Source organism: Elgaria multicarinata, chromosome 1 (assembly GCF_023053635.1).
Source record: "Elgaria multicarinata webbii isolate HBS135686 ecotype San Diego chromosome 1, rElgMul1.1.pri, whole genome shotgun sequence".
Taxonomy (NCBI): Eukaryota; Metazoa; Chordata; class Lepidosauria; order Squamata; family Anguidae; genus Elgaria; species Elgaria multicarinata.
In genome coordinates, this window is record NC_086171.1 from 152,249,187 (window position 1) to 152,267,408 (window position 18,222).

The 18,222-nt window shown below is 42.1% G+C and overlaps 1 protein-coding gene across 2 annotated transcripts; it reads left to right on the forward strand.

Annotated features, from left to right (window-relative positions):
- Positions 1 to 5,185: 5,185 nt before the first annotated feature.
- Positions 5,186 to 10,720, forward strand: DMBX1 (diencephalon/mesencephalon homeobox 1). Of its 2 annotated transcripts, none has more exons than XM_063118478.1 (4): positions 5,186 to 5,348; positions 7,622 to 7,800; positions 8,373 to 8,727; positions 10,320 to 10,720. In XM_063118478.1, exons 1-4 carry the CDS (start codon positions 5,195 to 5,197, stop codon positions 10,718 to 10,720), a joined length of 1,089 nt encoding a protein of 362 aa, XP_062974548.1. In that variant the 5' UTR covers positions 5,186 to 5,194. The 2 variants fall into 2 exon arrangements, with proteins under 2 accessions (XP_062974548.1, XP_062974541.1); XM_063118471.1 differs by having other exon boundaries at positions 5,195 to 5,346; positions 7,605 to 7,800.
- Positions 10,721 to 18,222: the final 7,502 nt, after the last annotated feature.

Below are 18,222 nucleotides of genomic sequence, written 5' to 3' on the forward strand. Positions count from 1 at the left end.
TGTAATATATTATGCATGTAAGAATGCAAGGACCCTCAGGAACATGGCAGGAACATAGGAAGCTGCCTTAGACTGATTCAGGGCATTGTTGGCCCATCTAGCCCCGTATTGTCAACACTGCTGGCGGGGGCTGTCCAAGTTTTCAGGCAGGATTCTTTACTAGCCCTATCTGGAGATGGTGGGGATTGAACAGGGGACTTCCTGTGTGCAAATCCTGTGCTCTATTACTGAGCTACAGCCTCCTCTCCTGTGATCCCATCCAACCCCATTAGCCACAGCACTAAGAATGCAGTCTTACAGCACAAGGATGCAACGTCCCTCACAAGAACTGGCACAGTAACCTTGATCTGGAGCAGCAGCTGCCATAGCTGCTGCTGGTCTTTATCCACAACCATTGTGCGTGGCTTCTGCTTTCAGGAGCTGAGGATCCTAGCTTTCCTTCTGGGTGCTTCCTGGACAATGACATACAAGATAATGAAGAAGAGCTATTTGGGAAGTGAAAAAGCAGAGGATGTTGTCTGCCTGTGGATCTGAAGATGGGTCCATTAAGAACATAAGAAGAGCCATGCTGGGTCAGACGAAGGGTCCATCCATTTCAGGGTTCTGCTCACACCATGGCCAATCAGCTCCCCCCCCCCCACAAGAAAACTAGAAGTAGGACATTGAATAGAAGCCTGGTGATCATCAGAAAGCCTTGCAGCTGTTAATGTGCCCTGTGCAGGGACAGCCTTTGAAGTGTGTTGAATTGGTCCCAAATGTGGCTGTCATATTACTAACTGGGGAGCATTTGACTTTGTATCAAGTTTACCTGCTCCCAGTTGCTGCATAGCAATCAGGTGTTGGGGGGGGGGGGGTTGGAATTCCAGTCCATATCTTTTTAAGCACAGGGAAGCAGCAGTGGTGGCAGCAGGAGGTGTCACAGCCAGCACTGTGCAAGAGAACGTCTGCTGAATGGACAGTTGCCTAGATGTACAGAGAAGAAATCTCCCCATCCTCAGTTATCATGCAGCAGTTGCCAGCTGTTTTGCCTGGCAAACCACCACACCAAATACTATTGTTGGTAGGTCGAGTTCAAAATGCTGTTTTTCTTAAATCATTAAAGCCATGAGCAATCTAGGATCAGGACATCCGAAGGACCACCTCCATCCATATGAGTCCATTTGATCACTCGGCTAATCATCAGAGGTCCTGTTTTACAGGGCAAGCCAAGATATGTTGCCACTGGAAGCAAAGAATAATGGTGCCCCTCCCATTCCACATAGAAACCAACACTGTTGATAGGAAGTGTTTTCCACCACACCTCCTGACATGGACATTTATCAGGGCTCCTTTTAAAGGAACAATTTATTATTATTTTATTTATCTATTACATTTATATATTGCCCCATAGCTGAAGCTCTCTGGGCGGTTTAAAAAAGTTAATTTGAACTGCACAATGATTTGTGATTCATGCACATAGCTACCACACGCCTGTGTATTTTCCTTGTGTGTGTTCATGCACACAAGCAGGCTTTGTTGCTTAGAGTCAAATTCCTTGACGTATAGAAGCCTACAAAAAGTAGCAGAAAATCTGTCTGAACTGGGAATTCGATAGCGCCAAGGAAGGAGGCAAAAGGGATCATATTCGAGTTCATACAAGACACATCATGAACTCCATCAAAAGTTTAGTTGAAGTGACGGATATTCTTTTGAAAATAAATTTCATTTGTATTACTCAAATGTGGGAGAGTTATGTGAGCAGCCTTTATCTTGCCTCTTGAGCCAAGACATGCAATGCAACAGGTCTTCATTGACTTGTAGTTCATCATTCTCCCATAGTCGCTTTGCGTACACTACACATTTACCTAACAGTAAGCATAACCATGCTCCTTATGAGTCTGTTGGGATGTACATGGACTATCATATTCGTATATGTTTTATCAGTGATTTATGATTTTATTTATTTATTTAATATCCTGCCCTTCCCCATAAAAAGCAGGGCTATTGTAGATATGTTGTGTGAACATATTATTCTCTGGAGCACAGTGTGGTCCGGAAACAAAATGTTGGAGTGCTCCTGTTCAGCATCCTCCATTCCATTTTCCCTCCCTCCCTCCAGCTTTCCATTCTCTCCACCGCCACAACCACCCACTAACCCAGAGGCAGTCAGTGGACATTTGCCCCACCCCCTTATAGGTATGTACGGATTTTGCAAAATCCATTCTGTCTGTGGTTAACGAATTGTCCAGAGCCTTTCATTCCATCATCTGCTTATTGGTGGAATTGGATTTTTTTTTTCCAATTTTGCAAATTTGTGAAGATTTGCACTTATGCAAATTTGCACCTGCACAAATTTGCAAAACAAACCCTGCCCCCACAAATCTGCAAATCCCTCCAAAATGTACATTTTCATGCTTTAGCCTATGGAGGAAATGTGCATTTTGGGCTTGCGAGATTTTTTTGTTTGTTTTACATATTTTCCTATGTCTAAATTTGTGTAAAATTCTAGAAAGTTTTTTTAAAAAATGCTCTGTGCTGTAGAATCCACAGGTCAGATTTATAGAAATCCAAACTCATGCGGCTTTCTCTAACATTCCTGTTCCTTTAGCATTTTTTCCCTAAAGGATTTTTGTCCTTCTGCAAACCTTGGGGCTCCCCTGGCCCTCTCGATGCTCTCCCCCTTATACACTGAGGGTGCCATTGTGGCTACGTAAGAGCCAGCGCACTGAGAACAGAGATTGCTCTGAATACATATGATGTTCTTTTCTTTCTTTTTCTCGACTTGTTTGCCTTAGAGTGCATGAGTAACCACCAAACAGGTTTCTTATTAATATTTTCATTTGTTCCCATTTCCTGATACAGAAAGTACAAGATTGTCAACAGGCAATACAGAATGATGTTTTATGAAATATAGGACTGGGAATAAGATCCTGACACTTGGGATCTACAGGGAAAAATAAAACAAAAATGAAGGGCAGGGGGAACCAGCACAGTTATTGACTCACCACAGGCTTTCATTTTGTACAGATGGGATATTGCACTATAATCGCCGAAAAGGCTCTGCTTCCAGATGAGGCCTTTATTGTGCCATCGCCCTGCCTAATCCATCAAATTTTACAAGGGGTTCAGATGTTTTCCATTTGTAACCTCCCTTGTGTCCCCATTGCTTCTTCTGACAAAAAAAAAAATCCATTAAGGAGGGAAAGATGAAATAGCTCCACAATGCATGTTGATTGGTAGCACTAGGAGCTGTTTGTTTGGAAGGATCCACTATCACCTGAAGGCTAGCATGCAAGTGGGGTACCTGCAGAATGACAGGTACCCCAACTCTTTTCCCTTAATGTGGAAAGGCCCCAAATGTTGGGGTGAAAAATTGTGAGAGTCAAGATTCAATAAGACTTTTTTAAGACTAGAGGTTCCCCATTTTCGTGTGTTTGAAGATGACTGCTTAGACATGAAGCATGTCATTCTTCCTTCTGGCGATAGCATCTAGTGAAAGTCAACTTTCTCCCACTGATGTACTTCAGCATCTGACAATGGAAAATAACTACATCAGTTTGACATTAGTTCAGTTCCATTCTGTTTATTCATTTCTCAAAAACATAGGTTGTTTTTATGATAATCAACCACAGGCCTAGATAAAATAATTTGGTGATGGCATGTTTCCACACAGGCAGGGAAGCAACTCCTTCAGTTACATCTCTCCTTCTCTCCTCTAACAAAAACACTTTTCCATTAAGTGTACAAGGGCTTGATCGCGTGGTTGCAATCAAGCTAACCAAGCCTACTGCTGCCATATGGTCTGATGGCAAATTGTGAAAGACTTGAAGTAAATATTTCTTCATGATATACATTGCCCAGAGTGCAACCTGCACATTTAGAAATCACAGCTTTGAAGATCGTTGTCGCCACAACATGTCATAAAATCCAGATGCCGAGTAAGCCAGGCTGTATCTTTCCAGATAAGCAAATGCAGGCGTTGTTGTTGCTGCTGTTGTTTCCATTTCTATACTACCCCATAGCCAAAGCTGTCTAATAAAAACTTTAGTATCTAATTTTAAAAAATCATCACTCACTTCTAACCTGCACAAAGAGTGATAACAAGTGGTGTACCTACTAAAGCAAATATCCTGGAATCATTATCTGAGTGCCAGTTCTTATGAAGCTAAAAAGGCACCAATACACACACACACACACACACACACACACACACACACACACACACACATACTACACACACACAAGGCTTGGTAGAAGTGCAAAAAAGAAAAGAAAAATCCTCTACAAAACAGCCTAAGTTGGGATGGGGATCCCCAAAGAGCCCAAAGAACATTGAACATGTTCAGTGTCCACAGAATACTGAGTGTCTTGTCTGTTGGTGGGGGGAACCAAAAAACCAGGGGGATGGAATAGAGTATTGTAGAGAAGGGCATGGCTGGCTGGAATCCTGAACTTCATCCTGCAGTATTTTGTTGCACGTCCCACTTGATGGTTGGTTATTACTCAACTTTTATATTCCATCCATCTTCCTTTGAGGTCAGGGTAGTGTACACAAGGATTTGGGTTACCCCATTTTTTCATCCCAACAACCTTATGAGGTAGTTTATGCTGTGAGACAGTGCATGGTACAAGATCACCCAGTGAGCTTCATGTCTTAACAGGGATTTGAAACCACATCTACTCAGTCCAAATCCACTGCATCGTTGGCTCTCTACAAGTAGTGTCTTAATTTCTTTCATTGTCCCACTTGATGGTTGGTTATTACTCTTCTTCCATAGACCCCAGGATGGGGTGTACGATGTGCTTCTGCTTCTTCCTTTACAGTGATTCTGTTTGAAAGATTTAGCCCAGCCTCATCCAACCTGGTGCCCTCCAGATGTGTTGGACCACACTTCCCATCATTCCCAGTTCAGTATGGCTAGGGATTATGGGAATTGTAGTCCAACACAACTGAAGGGCTCTGGATTGGGGAAGAATGGATTAAGTTAAGAGATAATGACCAGCCCTAGGTCACCTAATTTATGGTCGAGCAGGAATTAATGCTGAAATATTCATCCCTTGAACTTAAACAGAAGTATATCTGACTGAATTCCATGTGAGATAAAATTGCATTTCTTTAAACATTATTCGTTGTTTCACATCTAAGGGTTAATTCTAATCTGAAACTCTAACAGGTCCTTCCTCATCTCTCCTTTACTGCAGGTCTTATGTCACCATGCAGCATTATGGAGTGAATGGTTATTCTCTTCATGCTATGAATTCTCTGAGTGCCATGTATAACCTTCACCAACAGGCAGCACAGCAGGCTCAACACGCCCCAGACTACAGACCATCTGTACATGCTCTCACGCTGGCGGAGAGATTGGCTGGTAAGAACAATTTATGGATTTTGTGCTTGTGTTGAGAGACGGGCAGAACTGTAGGCTGGATGTGGCTGAAGTGGCAATTGAATGATGAACAGACCCATGTCCTAGAATGATGCTACATATATGGGGTACTGTGGAGGATGCAAAATGGGGGGCAGGCTGCCAACACAGTTGATACTGTTACCATTTGTAGTGGCTGTGCAAAACAACAACAACAACAACACCCAAATACCATTAGGCAAAAAGGAAGAAGCTATTCTCAACCCTTGCCAATGGTGATGCCTACTAGTGAAAATTAGCTGGAGAATTTCTCCTCCCCCTGAAGAAATTCAGTGAAATTGTCCCCACAATTTCTCTGCCCACAAATAGGGTGGAGAATTTTGAGAGGCCACTTGTACACAACTCTAATTTTAACATCCCTGCAAATTAGCACAAGCTGAAGCTGGCATGGCTGCAAAAAATCATTTTGTCCAATTGTAGAAAATGGTGCAAGATGCTTATGTGGTTCTTACATGGTCTCCAAATAGTGAAAATGCTTGCCATTACCAAACAATTTGATATTTTCCTTTCCACAGTTTCCCCCATGAAAGCCATTTAGCAATCCAGTGAGGGAGACTTAAACTATGAGCAACCACTATTTCTCCGACTCCCAACCCCAACTGTAGAATGGGAATAGTAACTATCAATTTGAAAGTCAATGCGAGGTTATAAAGCACTCCCCATTCTGAATATCTAGCATCGACTGCTGATTTTCACGCAAATTATTCTAACAAACATTTTAACTAGGTCAGGAATGGAGTGGTGTTTTTTTTCCAGTTTGCATTTTAAAGCGAACTTAACTGATTTTGCACTTTTGAACCAGAACACGAAGCAAAACTCAGTTATCCTTTGAAATTTGCACTTCTCTGTAATTTGCAGTGACGTTCTCTCTCCAATCACAGAATATGTACAAAAATGTGTATATCAGGGGAAAGTCCTACAAAAAGCCATGGATTAGGAGACATGCTTGCAAAAATGCATATGCATTTTCATACAAACTTTAAAAAAAAATCTCAAAGTTCACAATGAATTTAATTTAAGACTTTGAAAAATCCTAAAGTTTGGGACAAACAAAACTTAAGTTTGGGGAGGGAGGATGGGAGAAACTGAAATTGTCATATTTGTTCACCCCTGTTCAGGACCTGAAATTGTAGAGGACCTTTTTCAGATCCTGAATCAAATTTGGAATAAGTTGACGTACTAAATGTTCAGATTTGGAAAACACAACTTTGGAGAGTATCACATCAAATTCAAAGGACTAACTGACATCAGATTGATTTGGCTTTTTTTAAATGTCATTCTTGCAAAGTCAAACTCCCAGAACATCCCAATGGACCACTCATCCAATCAAGAAGCATTTTATGCAGCACATCAAACATTCTCATCTGGTAAGAACTGAGATGAGAGACTCAGTGCCAGTAAACAAAGTAAATATTTGTCTTTTTTTGCAGTCATGATATTGTAAATTTCAACATGACATTAATATTACCCATATTCAATAAAATACATTGTAATAGTAAATAAATTAGCACACACATAGTACTTAGACCATATTAAATTTACCAATATATAGATGGATACTATGCCAAATTTTATTAAGCTATTCCAAATAAAAAGATATGGCAGTGCAGCATCCTGTACTTTCGCATTCCAATATATAGGGTTGGATCCAGAGTTCTGCCTGCAGAAGGAGTTGGGTAGAAGCTGATTTTACCACCTTTCAGCTCCTTTCCAACCCCCAGAGTGCTCTGCATGCTCCTGAGGTTTTGTGGACCCTGCTAGATGGTGGGCTGTGGTAAGGGCAGATGAGGGTAAAGAAGGAGTTTATGGAGAATCAGGCAGAGATGCCATCTGTGAGTGGAACAGATGTTTCTGCTGGATTTTCTGTGAAGCCTACCTTCCTTCATGGCCCAGCCCATTTATCAGGGTTCTCCACCCCTCAGGGGAGCACTTTTTAGGGTTCTCTAGGGACTGGCAGGAAGAGCAGGGGATGGAAAGTCAGTTCCCATCTGCCTCCTTCCACGAGCAGATCTCTGGATCCAACCCATTATAAACGAGCTCCACTTTTGAACAAAGTTTGCAATGAGTTTGCCTACCTTCTCTTCTCTGCAAGCCTTCCCATTCATGGTTTTACTTCTTTTGTTAGCTGCCCGATTGTTCTTCTTTGCATGATGCACACAAATTACACTAATTAAATTGGCCACTTCTCTTGTCTTCCAACGGCTGTACGTTTCAAGACATCATCTTGGAGGCCCGTTATGGCTCCCAGCACCGCAAACAGAGGAGAAGCCGCACAGCTTTCACGGCCCAGCAACTGGAAGCTCTGGAGAAGACTTTCCAGAAGACTCACTATCCAGATGTAGTGATGAGGGAGAGACTGGCAATGTGCACCAATTTGCCCGAAGCCAGAGTACAGGTACCCATCATTCAGTACTTCCCATGTTAATGCCATGACACCCAAAAGGCCTCATCTGGAAGCGCCCTAAAAGTAAAATCAACACCATCCATTTCCTTTAATGTGATTTTTAAAACCCTTATCAGTCCTGAGTTTTTCACAGAATTTCCCTCAAACAGAGCAGTTTAGGAGTTCATTGTTGGCAGGAGGAGATGGTGATTAATTCATTTGAATTACAGCTTGTTTTCAAAGGTATCCAAAAACAAACCAAAAAAATCCCAACCTCCCTTATTATTGATTTACATCTTGTCTTTTTTCCTCTTGTGAGAAACTCAAGGCAGTGTACGTAATCCTCCTCCTCTCCATTTTATCCTCACAACAATAACCCTGTGAGGTAGGTTGGGCTGAGAGTCTGTGACTGGCCCAAAGTCACCCAGTGAGCTTCCATGGTCAAATGGGGACTAGAACCCAGATCTCCTGACTCCCAGTCCAACACTCTAGTCACTACACCACACTAGTTCTCCCACTAGATCAATATGACTTTATTTATTTATTTATTTTTAAAAAAACTTCTTCTCCTCTGCCAAATGAAGGTTTGGTTTAAAAACAGAAGAGCTAAGTTCCGGAAGAAGCAGCGCAGCCTGCAAAAGGAGCAGCTACAGAAACAGAAAGACTCTGAAGCCAACCACAGTGAGAGCAAAGCAGAGACCCCCATCTTGGAAACGGAGACTACAACTCCTGATGCAGACAAATCCCTGGGCCTGCCAAGTGAGGTGAACACAGAGCTCAACCTGACTCTGTCAGAGCAGTCGGCAAGTGAGTCAGCAGCTGAGGACCAGACAGACAGAGAGGAAGAATTCAAGATCTCGCTGGAGGAGAACAAGGCAGATAAGAGCCCTGAAGCTGAAAACAAGATTCTGAATAGCAAGAGGGCAAGCCCAAAAGCAGGTAAGGAAGAAAGCCGTCTGGCTTCTCTGTGAATACGTAGAGTTAGATGGCAGGAGTTTTGATGTCAACAGGACATAAGGATGGGTTCAGAGAATTAACTTGTTCTCAAGTCACTATGGCGCACAAAAAGGGCCAAATTTAGCTTCAGAAGGAGCTCCATTTGACCATTTTAGTGCTCTGTAGCGCTAAAACTGCCAATTTTCCAACTGTGGTCGCATCATATAAAGGCATTATGATATTGGCAGATTTATTTTTGACCCCTTTCCTAGTGATTCATAGCATGGAATTTACCTTTTTCACAGTGCCACATATTGGGGCAACATTTTCATTGAGTTTTCCACCACAACTCAAAGATCTCTTTCCTAGTCAGTCCCTGCCATCTCAAATTCCATCAGGACATATGTAAAGTTAGTATTATTATTTTTTTGCCTTAATAGGCATCATTTAACATTTACTTATATTGAACCTCATTTTATTGTCCATTCATCCAATTTGGAGTATGTTTTGACCTCTTTTCTTGTCATCAGCAAACTTGGCCATATCACTGCTCAACCCTAATTCTAGGTCATTTATGAACAAGTTTGAAAAAAACCAATTTCCAATATAGATCCTTGGGAAAACCCACTGTTTACATCCCTCCATTGCAAGAAGCGACAATTTATTTCTATTCTCTGATTTATGTTTTTTAACAAGTTACCTGTCTGTAAGAGACCCATCGACTGCTAAATTTATCAGATTAAAAATTACTCAGAAATTAGGAATATCATTTCTAATACCTATAAGTGTCACATGAGAAGCTTATAAGCACCTACTGGGTCATTTGTGCTCATCTGAATCCACCCAACATCTGAAAGTCCAGGGCTGTTTAGACAATACTTCTCACCCCTCCTCCTGATAATCTTCTCCCCACAATCTGTCAGAGAGTGTTTTCACACTTTCTTGCCCCAGCCTTCAAGTCTCCTTGTCACTTGACATCTGTACATGGATGTAACATTTGAATAGCGTGTGCATGCATGTGTAAGAAATGACAACGCCTGGTAGACAAGGAAGAGCAAAGGCTTTTCTACACAACACATTTATTGTGCAGTCATCATTCCCTGCTCACAGTTCTTTATGGATCCTTTAGGCAACACCGTTTCACTTCTTCATCTAACCAGCATTTCCAGTGAGTTTTTTTAGAGCAGGGGAAATGTGGCATTTAATTGTGAAAGCAAAAGAAAGTGCAATTTCCTCTTGTGTATTTGTGCTATTCCCTGTACCACAATGCCACCTAGAGGTTATGTAGCAGAAAAGCAAGCATTCCTCATGTAGTGATCAGATCTCAATTCTGTGATGAAACCGAAAGTAGATTCAGCAGATTAACAGCCTTGTGCAGAAAAGCTCTAAGTCATTGGTGTTCCATCTGCCCTGCTTCTCACCCTTGGCATGCTGTAACAACCGAAGCTGCCCTGAATTTGGTACAACCTGGGCATACTTCCTTTCTTTATTAATTCAAATGAACTCATTCTTTCCAGGTTTGAACTGACTTACTACTTCAGACCATTTCTTTAAAAAAAATAAATGACTTGCTTTTGCTGTGTTTAAAAATGCAGATTCCCCCGTCAGTGCCACGGCGACGCCATCTTCCAGTAACAGTCTGTCTCAGACCCACTCCTACTCGTCTTCGCCCCTCAGCCTCTTCCGCCTACAAGAGCAATTCCGCCAGCACATGGCCGCCACAAACAACTTGGTCCATTACTCGTCCTTTGAAATGGGGACTCCTTCTGCCATGCCGTATTTGGGCATGAATGTCAACATGGCGCCCCTCAGCTCACTGCACTGCCAGTCATATTACCAGTCGCTCTCCCACGCCCAGCAGGTGTGGTCTTCTCCGATCCTGCAGGCATCGTCTTCCCTTCCAAGCCTGAACAGTAAAACCACCAGTATTGAGAACCTACGGCTGCGAGCAAAGCAACACGCTGCTTCTCTGGGGCTGGATACTTTACCAAACTGAGCATCTGGCAGGAAAGAAAAATGGTAAGAGCCCACCTGACAGACGGCCCCAAGAAAATGCGCCATGTTTTTCGTCACTGAACGGGCCACTCTTTGACGTGAGAAACACGCCTCTCCATTTTGTCCTCCAACGAAGGTGCTCCCACTTGCGGGGAAACGTGGACTAAAGTCTCCTGTTGCTCTGGTTTCCACGACAGGCATTGCCACTGCCTGTTTTCCATTGGCCTGTTTAAAAATATCCTACAGAAAGGGAAGATGTTGTAAATGTGAAATTGTCTTCAGAACTGTGAGTCAAATATGTAATATTTGGAAAGATTCTTTAGATGATGCTACGATAAATGTTCCGGTTGCTTTGTTTCCCCTGGCAGGGGGAGGGGGGAGGGAGAAGGCTGTGCTTCATCCTGTATATAGCTTATATAATGCTGGAAATGTTCCTTCACTTGTGTGTTAAAGTCAGTGTTGCCTTATGCAGAATTGTGAAGCGCCTCCCTTCCGTTTTCTTTTGCGTTTATACTTATACAGTAGCTAGAATCAACACTGTAATAATAAAAAAAAGCCAAACTCTTTGTCAGCTGATTTTATGTGGTCCATGTTCCAGATGCAGAAAACTATTCTGCACTCCTCAAGTTCTTGATCATCACCACGCATTATGAACACAAGGAGATTCTTAAGCTTTAGTAGCCATTCAAGCACTTCCAGTTGGACCGTAATCCATCTTCTGAAGCACTTCTTCAAATGAAATGCATGGGAGAAATGAAAGCAGTAGAATTTCTTCTTTACAGATTCCATTTCTTATTTCTCTCCCCCGCCCCCCGCCCTCTCTCTGTATTGTGTCATTTGAAATTGGGACACACTGATACTTATGAATTGGATTCAGGATCTGCCTTCCATTAAAGAAAGGTGCCTCTGCGTGATTTTGGGGGATCTCCCTCCCTTCTGCACCACAGCACGCCCCATTCAGCAGTATTGCCCCACTCTCTGTGTTGCATTTTCAGGGAGGCAGAGGGTTGCTGTGGGGAGAAGGGGACAGGGAAGTCACCTTGGGAGCCCAATTTTGGACAAAAGGCAACTCATAAATGTATGGATGAAATTAAAGTTTAAAGCATCTGCTTCCTCCAGCCCAAAAGCTGGATCCAGCCCTATGAAGGTTTTGTGTAAAGAATTTGAGACCAATGGAAGCTGTTAACTCCCAGGTCAGTGGGGTGCTGAATCTGTTCCAGGTTTCAGTCAGAACTCTAAAGGAGCTAGCTGTCCAAGGTGCTTCAGACCTTGGTTAGCTCCTTTAGAGATCCAGCTGGTTCTGACTGAAACCCAGAGCGGAGTCTCTGCCCCATTGACTAGTGCCCCTCACTAGTTGAGACCAATTTGGAAAGTGTGTGTGCGCGGGGGCTTTTCTGCACTAGTTGGAGATAAGACTGGCCTAAGCCATTTTGCCGCCTTTTGGTGGAGAAGCAAATGGCATCCCCACACATACTCCCCCAATTCATAAGAACATAGGAAGCCACCCTATGCTCAGTCAGATGATGGGTTCATCTAGCCTGGTATTGTTGACACTGACTGGCAGTGGCTTTCAAGCAAGAGTTTTCCAGTCCTACCTAGAGATGGCGGGGACTGAACCTGGGGCCGTCTGCAAGCAAAGCATGTGCTCTACTACTGAACGATGGCCCCTTCCAAAATGCATCTCCCTCAAGGCCAGTCTAGTTATTTTGGTACCTGAAGTAGAAAACCCTACAAGCTGCTCTTCCCCCCCCCCCCCCCGCCCCCTGACCTCCCAGGCAGCAAAAATACAATAATAATAAACAAACAGTGCAATCTTGCCTGCCTGGGTGGAGAGCTCCAATGGCAGAGCCTGCAAGCCTGGAAGAAAGGATGGAGCAGAGTGAGGTTGCCTCACTTTGCCGAAGGGTAGGGCAGGTCCTGCATTCTCTGATGAACATCATGCTAGGCTAAAGAAAGATTTAGCAACAACAAGGAGAACAGTATAAAGTCTCCATGCCAAATTATTGCTAGTTTCAGGGGTAAACCCTGATATGAAGGACTGAGGTCCACAAGGGTAGACCTGAACTAAAATAAACTCTTAAGATTTTTTTTTTTTTTTTTAAGTGTAAAATCCAAAATCTGATTTTGTGCAGCAAGTGACTACAGGGACAATTCATCATATATTGCAGACCTTTGCACCACAGAAGGATTTTGATGGAAGGCTCAGACCCAAAATGAAGGAATTGAGGATTTCCAATCCAGGCAATGCAGAGAGAAAAATCCACGGCTGAAGAAAGTCAGCATGGTCCTTCTGTTCAACTTGTTTCAAATCCAGAGAGGATTCCCATATGCAGAATTCAGTGGGCCATGTGAGTTCAATGAGACTTACTTCCAGTACTAGACATGCGTAGGACTGCATTGTTAATTCCCTGGTCCTTTTTTTTAATGTGTGTCTCCTACACCTTAAATAGTACTAAAGAGAACTAATTAAATGGCACACTGATAGCTTTTAAAACAGACAAAACACTGATTATATGAAAAATGGTACAATGTAGGCTTAAGCTTGACTTTGATATCCAAAGGTCATCTTTCATAAAGATGAACATCATATTACTGAACACAGATTTAACATTTGACCATTTGTATTAACTTCCCCCTAACATTTGAAATACAAGTTCAAGTCTTGGCAAAATTTCCAAAATTTCCAAATGTATAGTAATGCCAATGACTGAATAGTGGGGTTATTGAAAGACTGCAGAACACCTGAAAATAATCTAGGAACAGCATTTCTATACAAAGCTAACTGAGAAGTACATGAATACAAGGCTGCACCAGAATTTTATTTTTGGTTTTGACAGTGGGGTTGTTGTTGTTTTTTAAAAATTAATAACACAAAAATGTGTGCCATTCACTACAATTAGTGGATTCTGAAAACAGATAGGAAGGAACAACTCCCAAAGTGGGTGGGAGCACTCGTTGTGGCTGTTATGTTATGAGTCTGGTCTCCAAAAGTGGGCTGGCTCAAGGCATTTTGCTCCCTGAGACAAGCAGCAAGTCAATGCCTTCCCCCACAATTCCACTTACAGATTCCAAGCAGACTGAGACAGCTGATGATGGGACAGCATCCTCCACTGCACTTGAGGGCAGAAGACTAACTTAGGGGGCTCAGAGAAAATGGGTGGGTTGATGCCACCGTCCCCAGCATATGCTGCCTGAGGCAGCCACCTCGCTCTGCCTAATAGTAGGGCTGGCCCTGATCCCAAGATTGGACATTTTTCTGTTACTAATTGCTTCCATTGGGAGTTGCCCAATTATGTCTGTCCACCAATAGAACAGCTTCTACCAACAGAGTGGATGCCCCCTGCACACACCACACACCCTGTGCGCTCCTCAAATCTGCTCCAGAGAGTTACAGGATCCTCCAAAGAAGGTTTGTGGGCATCGAGGGGGTTCAAAATGGTAGGAAAGTTCTACCATTGGATGTAGACCATTGGATGGATCTAGGTGTAGTTCCACTAAGGTGACTTATGACTATAGGCTGAATTGCAGCTACTATCACAACTGATGGCTCATAGCAAATTCTTATAGTGGGCCAGTTCACAGGTAACAAGAAGCCACCATGGGTGAAGTTTCCCACAGGGCTTTTTGTTGCAGCACCCCCACTGCAGCTTAAATGTTTTAAATGGTAATAGCCACCACAATGAGAAGCCCAAAGGGAAATTCACCCATGGTGCCTTCCTGTTATATGCAAACCAGGTCCCACCCTCTGCAAGTACAAGAAGAGAGAACATGTAGAAGATATAAGGCCTATTTGGACTTATTTATTTCCATGATAAACACTATTTCCCCCTTTTTTCCTTTTGTTTTCAAATTTAGGATAACTAGATGCTTCTTATTTTAAAACACTGTTCTTTATCTAGAAGACTTATTTAAACAAAATAGGACAAAAATGGCAAATGTTTGTTTTTCGTTGCTCTGTCAGGATGCTTCTAAAGGATCTTAGCAGAAGTCATTAATAGCACCATCCTGTTCAAGTCCAGCGAGTCTAGTTTAATTTAATGGGGCTTACTCCTAGGTAAGTAGGTATATGAATGCAGACTAAATTTACATTATAATGGGAAGCAACACTCTGGGTGGTTAAACATCTAAATTTGCTGTTAACCTTGACTAGGATTTGTTCCAGTTTACTCTCTTATGTCAGTATAGCACACACTAAGATAATTTGGATAAAACTGGAGCAATTCAAAGGTGAACTTTCACCATTCATTCATAAGAGATTTGCATTGTTTGTTGCCTTGGTATAAAAAGAATCATTCATGTTAAAACTTGTTTCTAGAGTTTGGAGAAAAAAAGAGAAAAGTCTAGGAGATTCATTCCTCCCCCCCCCCCACCCCCGTTATCTTTCTCCTGAAAGTAAGATGATCCATTCCCCCCCCCCCCCGCACCCAAATTCACAAAGCCCACATGCTCCCCTGCAAAAATAGCTTTGTATGTGCATATAAGAGGTACATAATTCAACCAAATCACTTAAATAGGAAGTATGGCATGGCTTATCTTCTGTTTCATTCCTTTTGAGGGTGAACAAGTAGAACATAAACTAAAGTAAATGGTCCTATTCGTGTTCATGTAGTAGTTTTGAAAAGGAAGGAAGTTCATAACACATATGCATGCACACATGTACACACACATATAGATATTGGAATGATCATCCTAATTTCTTGCAAAAGGGGAAAAGTACTACAGCTGGTTTCGCTGTAAACCAAGAAAGGAATGTACATGTGAGATGATTTATATGCTTATTTTTCTTGCTAGCATTGCCTCAGATTCCATCACCTTGAAATATTATTGCCTAAAATCTGCATGAACTCATAAGATTGTTCTAAAATGAGTTTACCATTCAGCCCATTGTGACTGCCATCTTGATTTTTGTTTCTTACTCCTACGTATCTGAAAACATCTCCTGAGAAACCTCAGGCTGGTCTATAACCCTGGATTGATTTTGTGATGTGTAAAACATGCCTATTGTATTTTGTATTAAAATGTCCATTATAGTGTTATAGAGTTGAATTTTTAAAAACAGAGAGCTTAGTTGAAAAAAAAGTAAGCCATAAAACCCTGCAAAAATGATTTCCTAACTTTAAAAATTAATGCTCAGAAGCAACCCAGGCATGGTCTCCAAAGTATAAGTTGTTTTTCCATCTAATAATTATTGCAATGTTTAACTATTCCCACTTGCATTGAGGTCTATTTAACTAAAATAAACAGAAATTATGTTGTTCCAAAAGCTTTCACTGAACAAAAATGTTCAGAAATTTGGTTTCAAAAGAATATACAATGGCCAAAATTGGAGTATACAATTTTAAAGAGTTATATGTATCACATTCATATCAGTATTGTTTGATTTTAATGGGGGAAATAAACCTATTAAGCAGGGGCAGTAAGAAATGCTGTCACAGCACTAGTGCAAACCAACACTAGTGCAATATCACTAGCACTTGCTACACAAAGGAAAAAGTGTGAATTACCACCAAATTTCAGCACCAAACCACCACTTTTTCACTTTGCCTAGCAAGTGCTAATGATGAGAAATTGTATAACTTTGAGATTTAGGGCGGGGGGGGGGGGGAGGAAGAACATTATTTTTAAAAATGGCCAATTATCAACTTATTGGCTGGATTGATTTTTCCAGCATAGTGTAAAATGTGTGTCTGGCTGACTAATAATACATTGCATCATTGAAACGTATGTGAAACTTGCTTTGGGTGCTTTGCTGGGAGCCGTAATACATTCCTTGCACTGACTCTAGAGTGTCTCTCTGAACACTACAAACTCAGGGGCTTCCGAGATTCCTATTCCCTGCTGGGCCAAGAGGATGGGAGGAGTGGTGGAGACTATCTTTGTTTCACCACCTTCTGAGCTCCTGTATTTTTGATAGACAAGCTTTTCAGGCTCTCTAATGGGGGAGCTTTTGGGGGCAGGGGAAGGAGGTTCAGTATAACTCATATTCTGGCCTCTCTGGTGTCCTACGCTCCCCGCCCTTTGGAATACTCCAATACCTCCTCCTCCTCCTCCTCCTCCTCCTCTGAGGACACTTCCCCGCCCCAAGAGAAGCAGCTGGCACACACTGGCTGCAAGGCAGAAGGGTCCGGGCTTGGATGTCTGACTCTCCCTTCCAAGATCAGAGCATTATCTCTAACCTCCAAAGGGTTTCCCAAGCCATCCTACCGTCCAGGGATGCTCACCCAAGGGCCACAGGATTGCTCCTTTAGTCAATTTAAACAGTCCATCCTGAATTGAACTGGGGAGCACTCTGAGCATCATGTCCAAATCTAAACTCTCGGATAAGGGCAAGGTGAGCCATTCTTAAAGCAAACTGAAGATAAGCCACCTTTTCTGGCAACATGAAACACAGATATGGACATTTTATAATGCCTACTAAGGTTGCATTCGCTGGCTGTACACTGAATAAATTGCCGCACAGACTTTATTGTGAGGCAAACTGATTTTTATAGTCACTATACATACTTTGGGTCCTAAAAAGGAAAAGGCAACAGCTCTGGAGTTTACTCATGAATATCTAAATTAGTCATTGGAATTAAGATTCACAGGAAGATTGTAGAACACTTAGGCTGCTATCCAAAACAGCCTTACTGTGGAGTAAGACCCATTGAACTTAAGGGGGGGGGGGGTGTTGAACCAGCAAACTTCAAGCTCTGAGTTTTCCCAAATTCCACCTCAAAGTACATCCTGACTCATGTCCTTTTGTGATCACAAGTATTGCTTTCTCTTTGCACACAAAAAATCGTCCACATTTTTGTGCACATTTTTTTGAAATGTACATAGCAATTACACTCATTTTAAAAGTACACATTCTTCTCCCTTTGATTAAAGCATGTTTGTGTGCATTTTTTTTCAAAAGTAGCATATATATTTTCATGCACATCTTTAAACTTGTTTTTGGGATACTGCAAATCACATCACAAGCACAGAAATGTGCAGACTTCAGCTGCAGATTGTGTTTGGTTCTGTAAGGTGCAAACTGGGTAAGTTCTGGTCAAAAACAAAATGGAAATGAATTTAGCATAGATCCCTATACAGATACAGTGTGACTTACTTGTGAGTAAACAGAGTAATACACTTAGTTACCTATAAACACCTGTTTTCAGAGGAGATAATGGAACAATAGTGCAGCTTGATAGGGTCACCTGTGACTTGAGCTATGAAAGGTGAGAGTGAAATCCGTTCTAGAGGGATGTTGATATTTAAGTGGGATATATTTCATAAACCGTGCACTGTCAGACGTTAATGATCCTCTCTGGCTTATGAAACTCTTGCTAGCTAAAGAGAAGGTACAACAGACACCTTCAGGAGATATCTGGGAGTTTAATAAGAGTCCAGGTTCTGCTGTGTGGAGTCACTCCATGCTACTAACCCAACTTGACCAATGAGTTTCCAACCACAAACAAGCATGTCTGCCATACCTGGATAAGGTGAAAAGCATTTTTAAAAGGGGTGAACCATCAC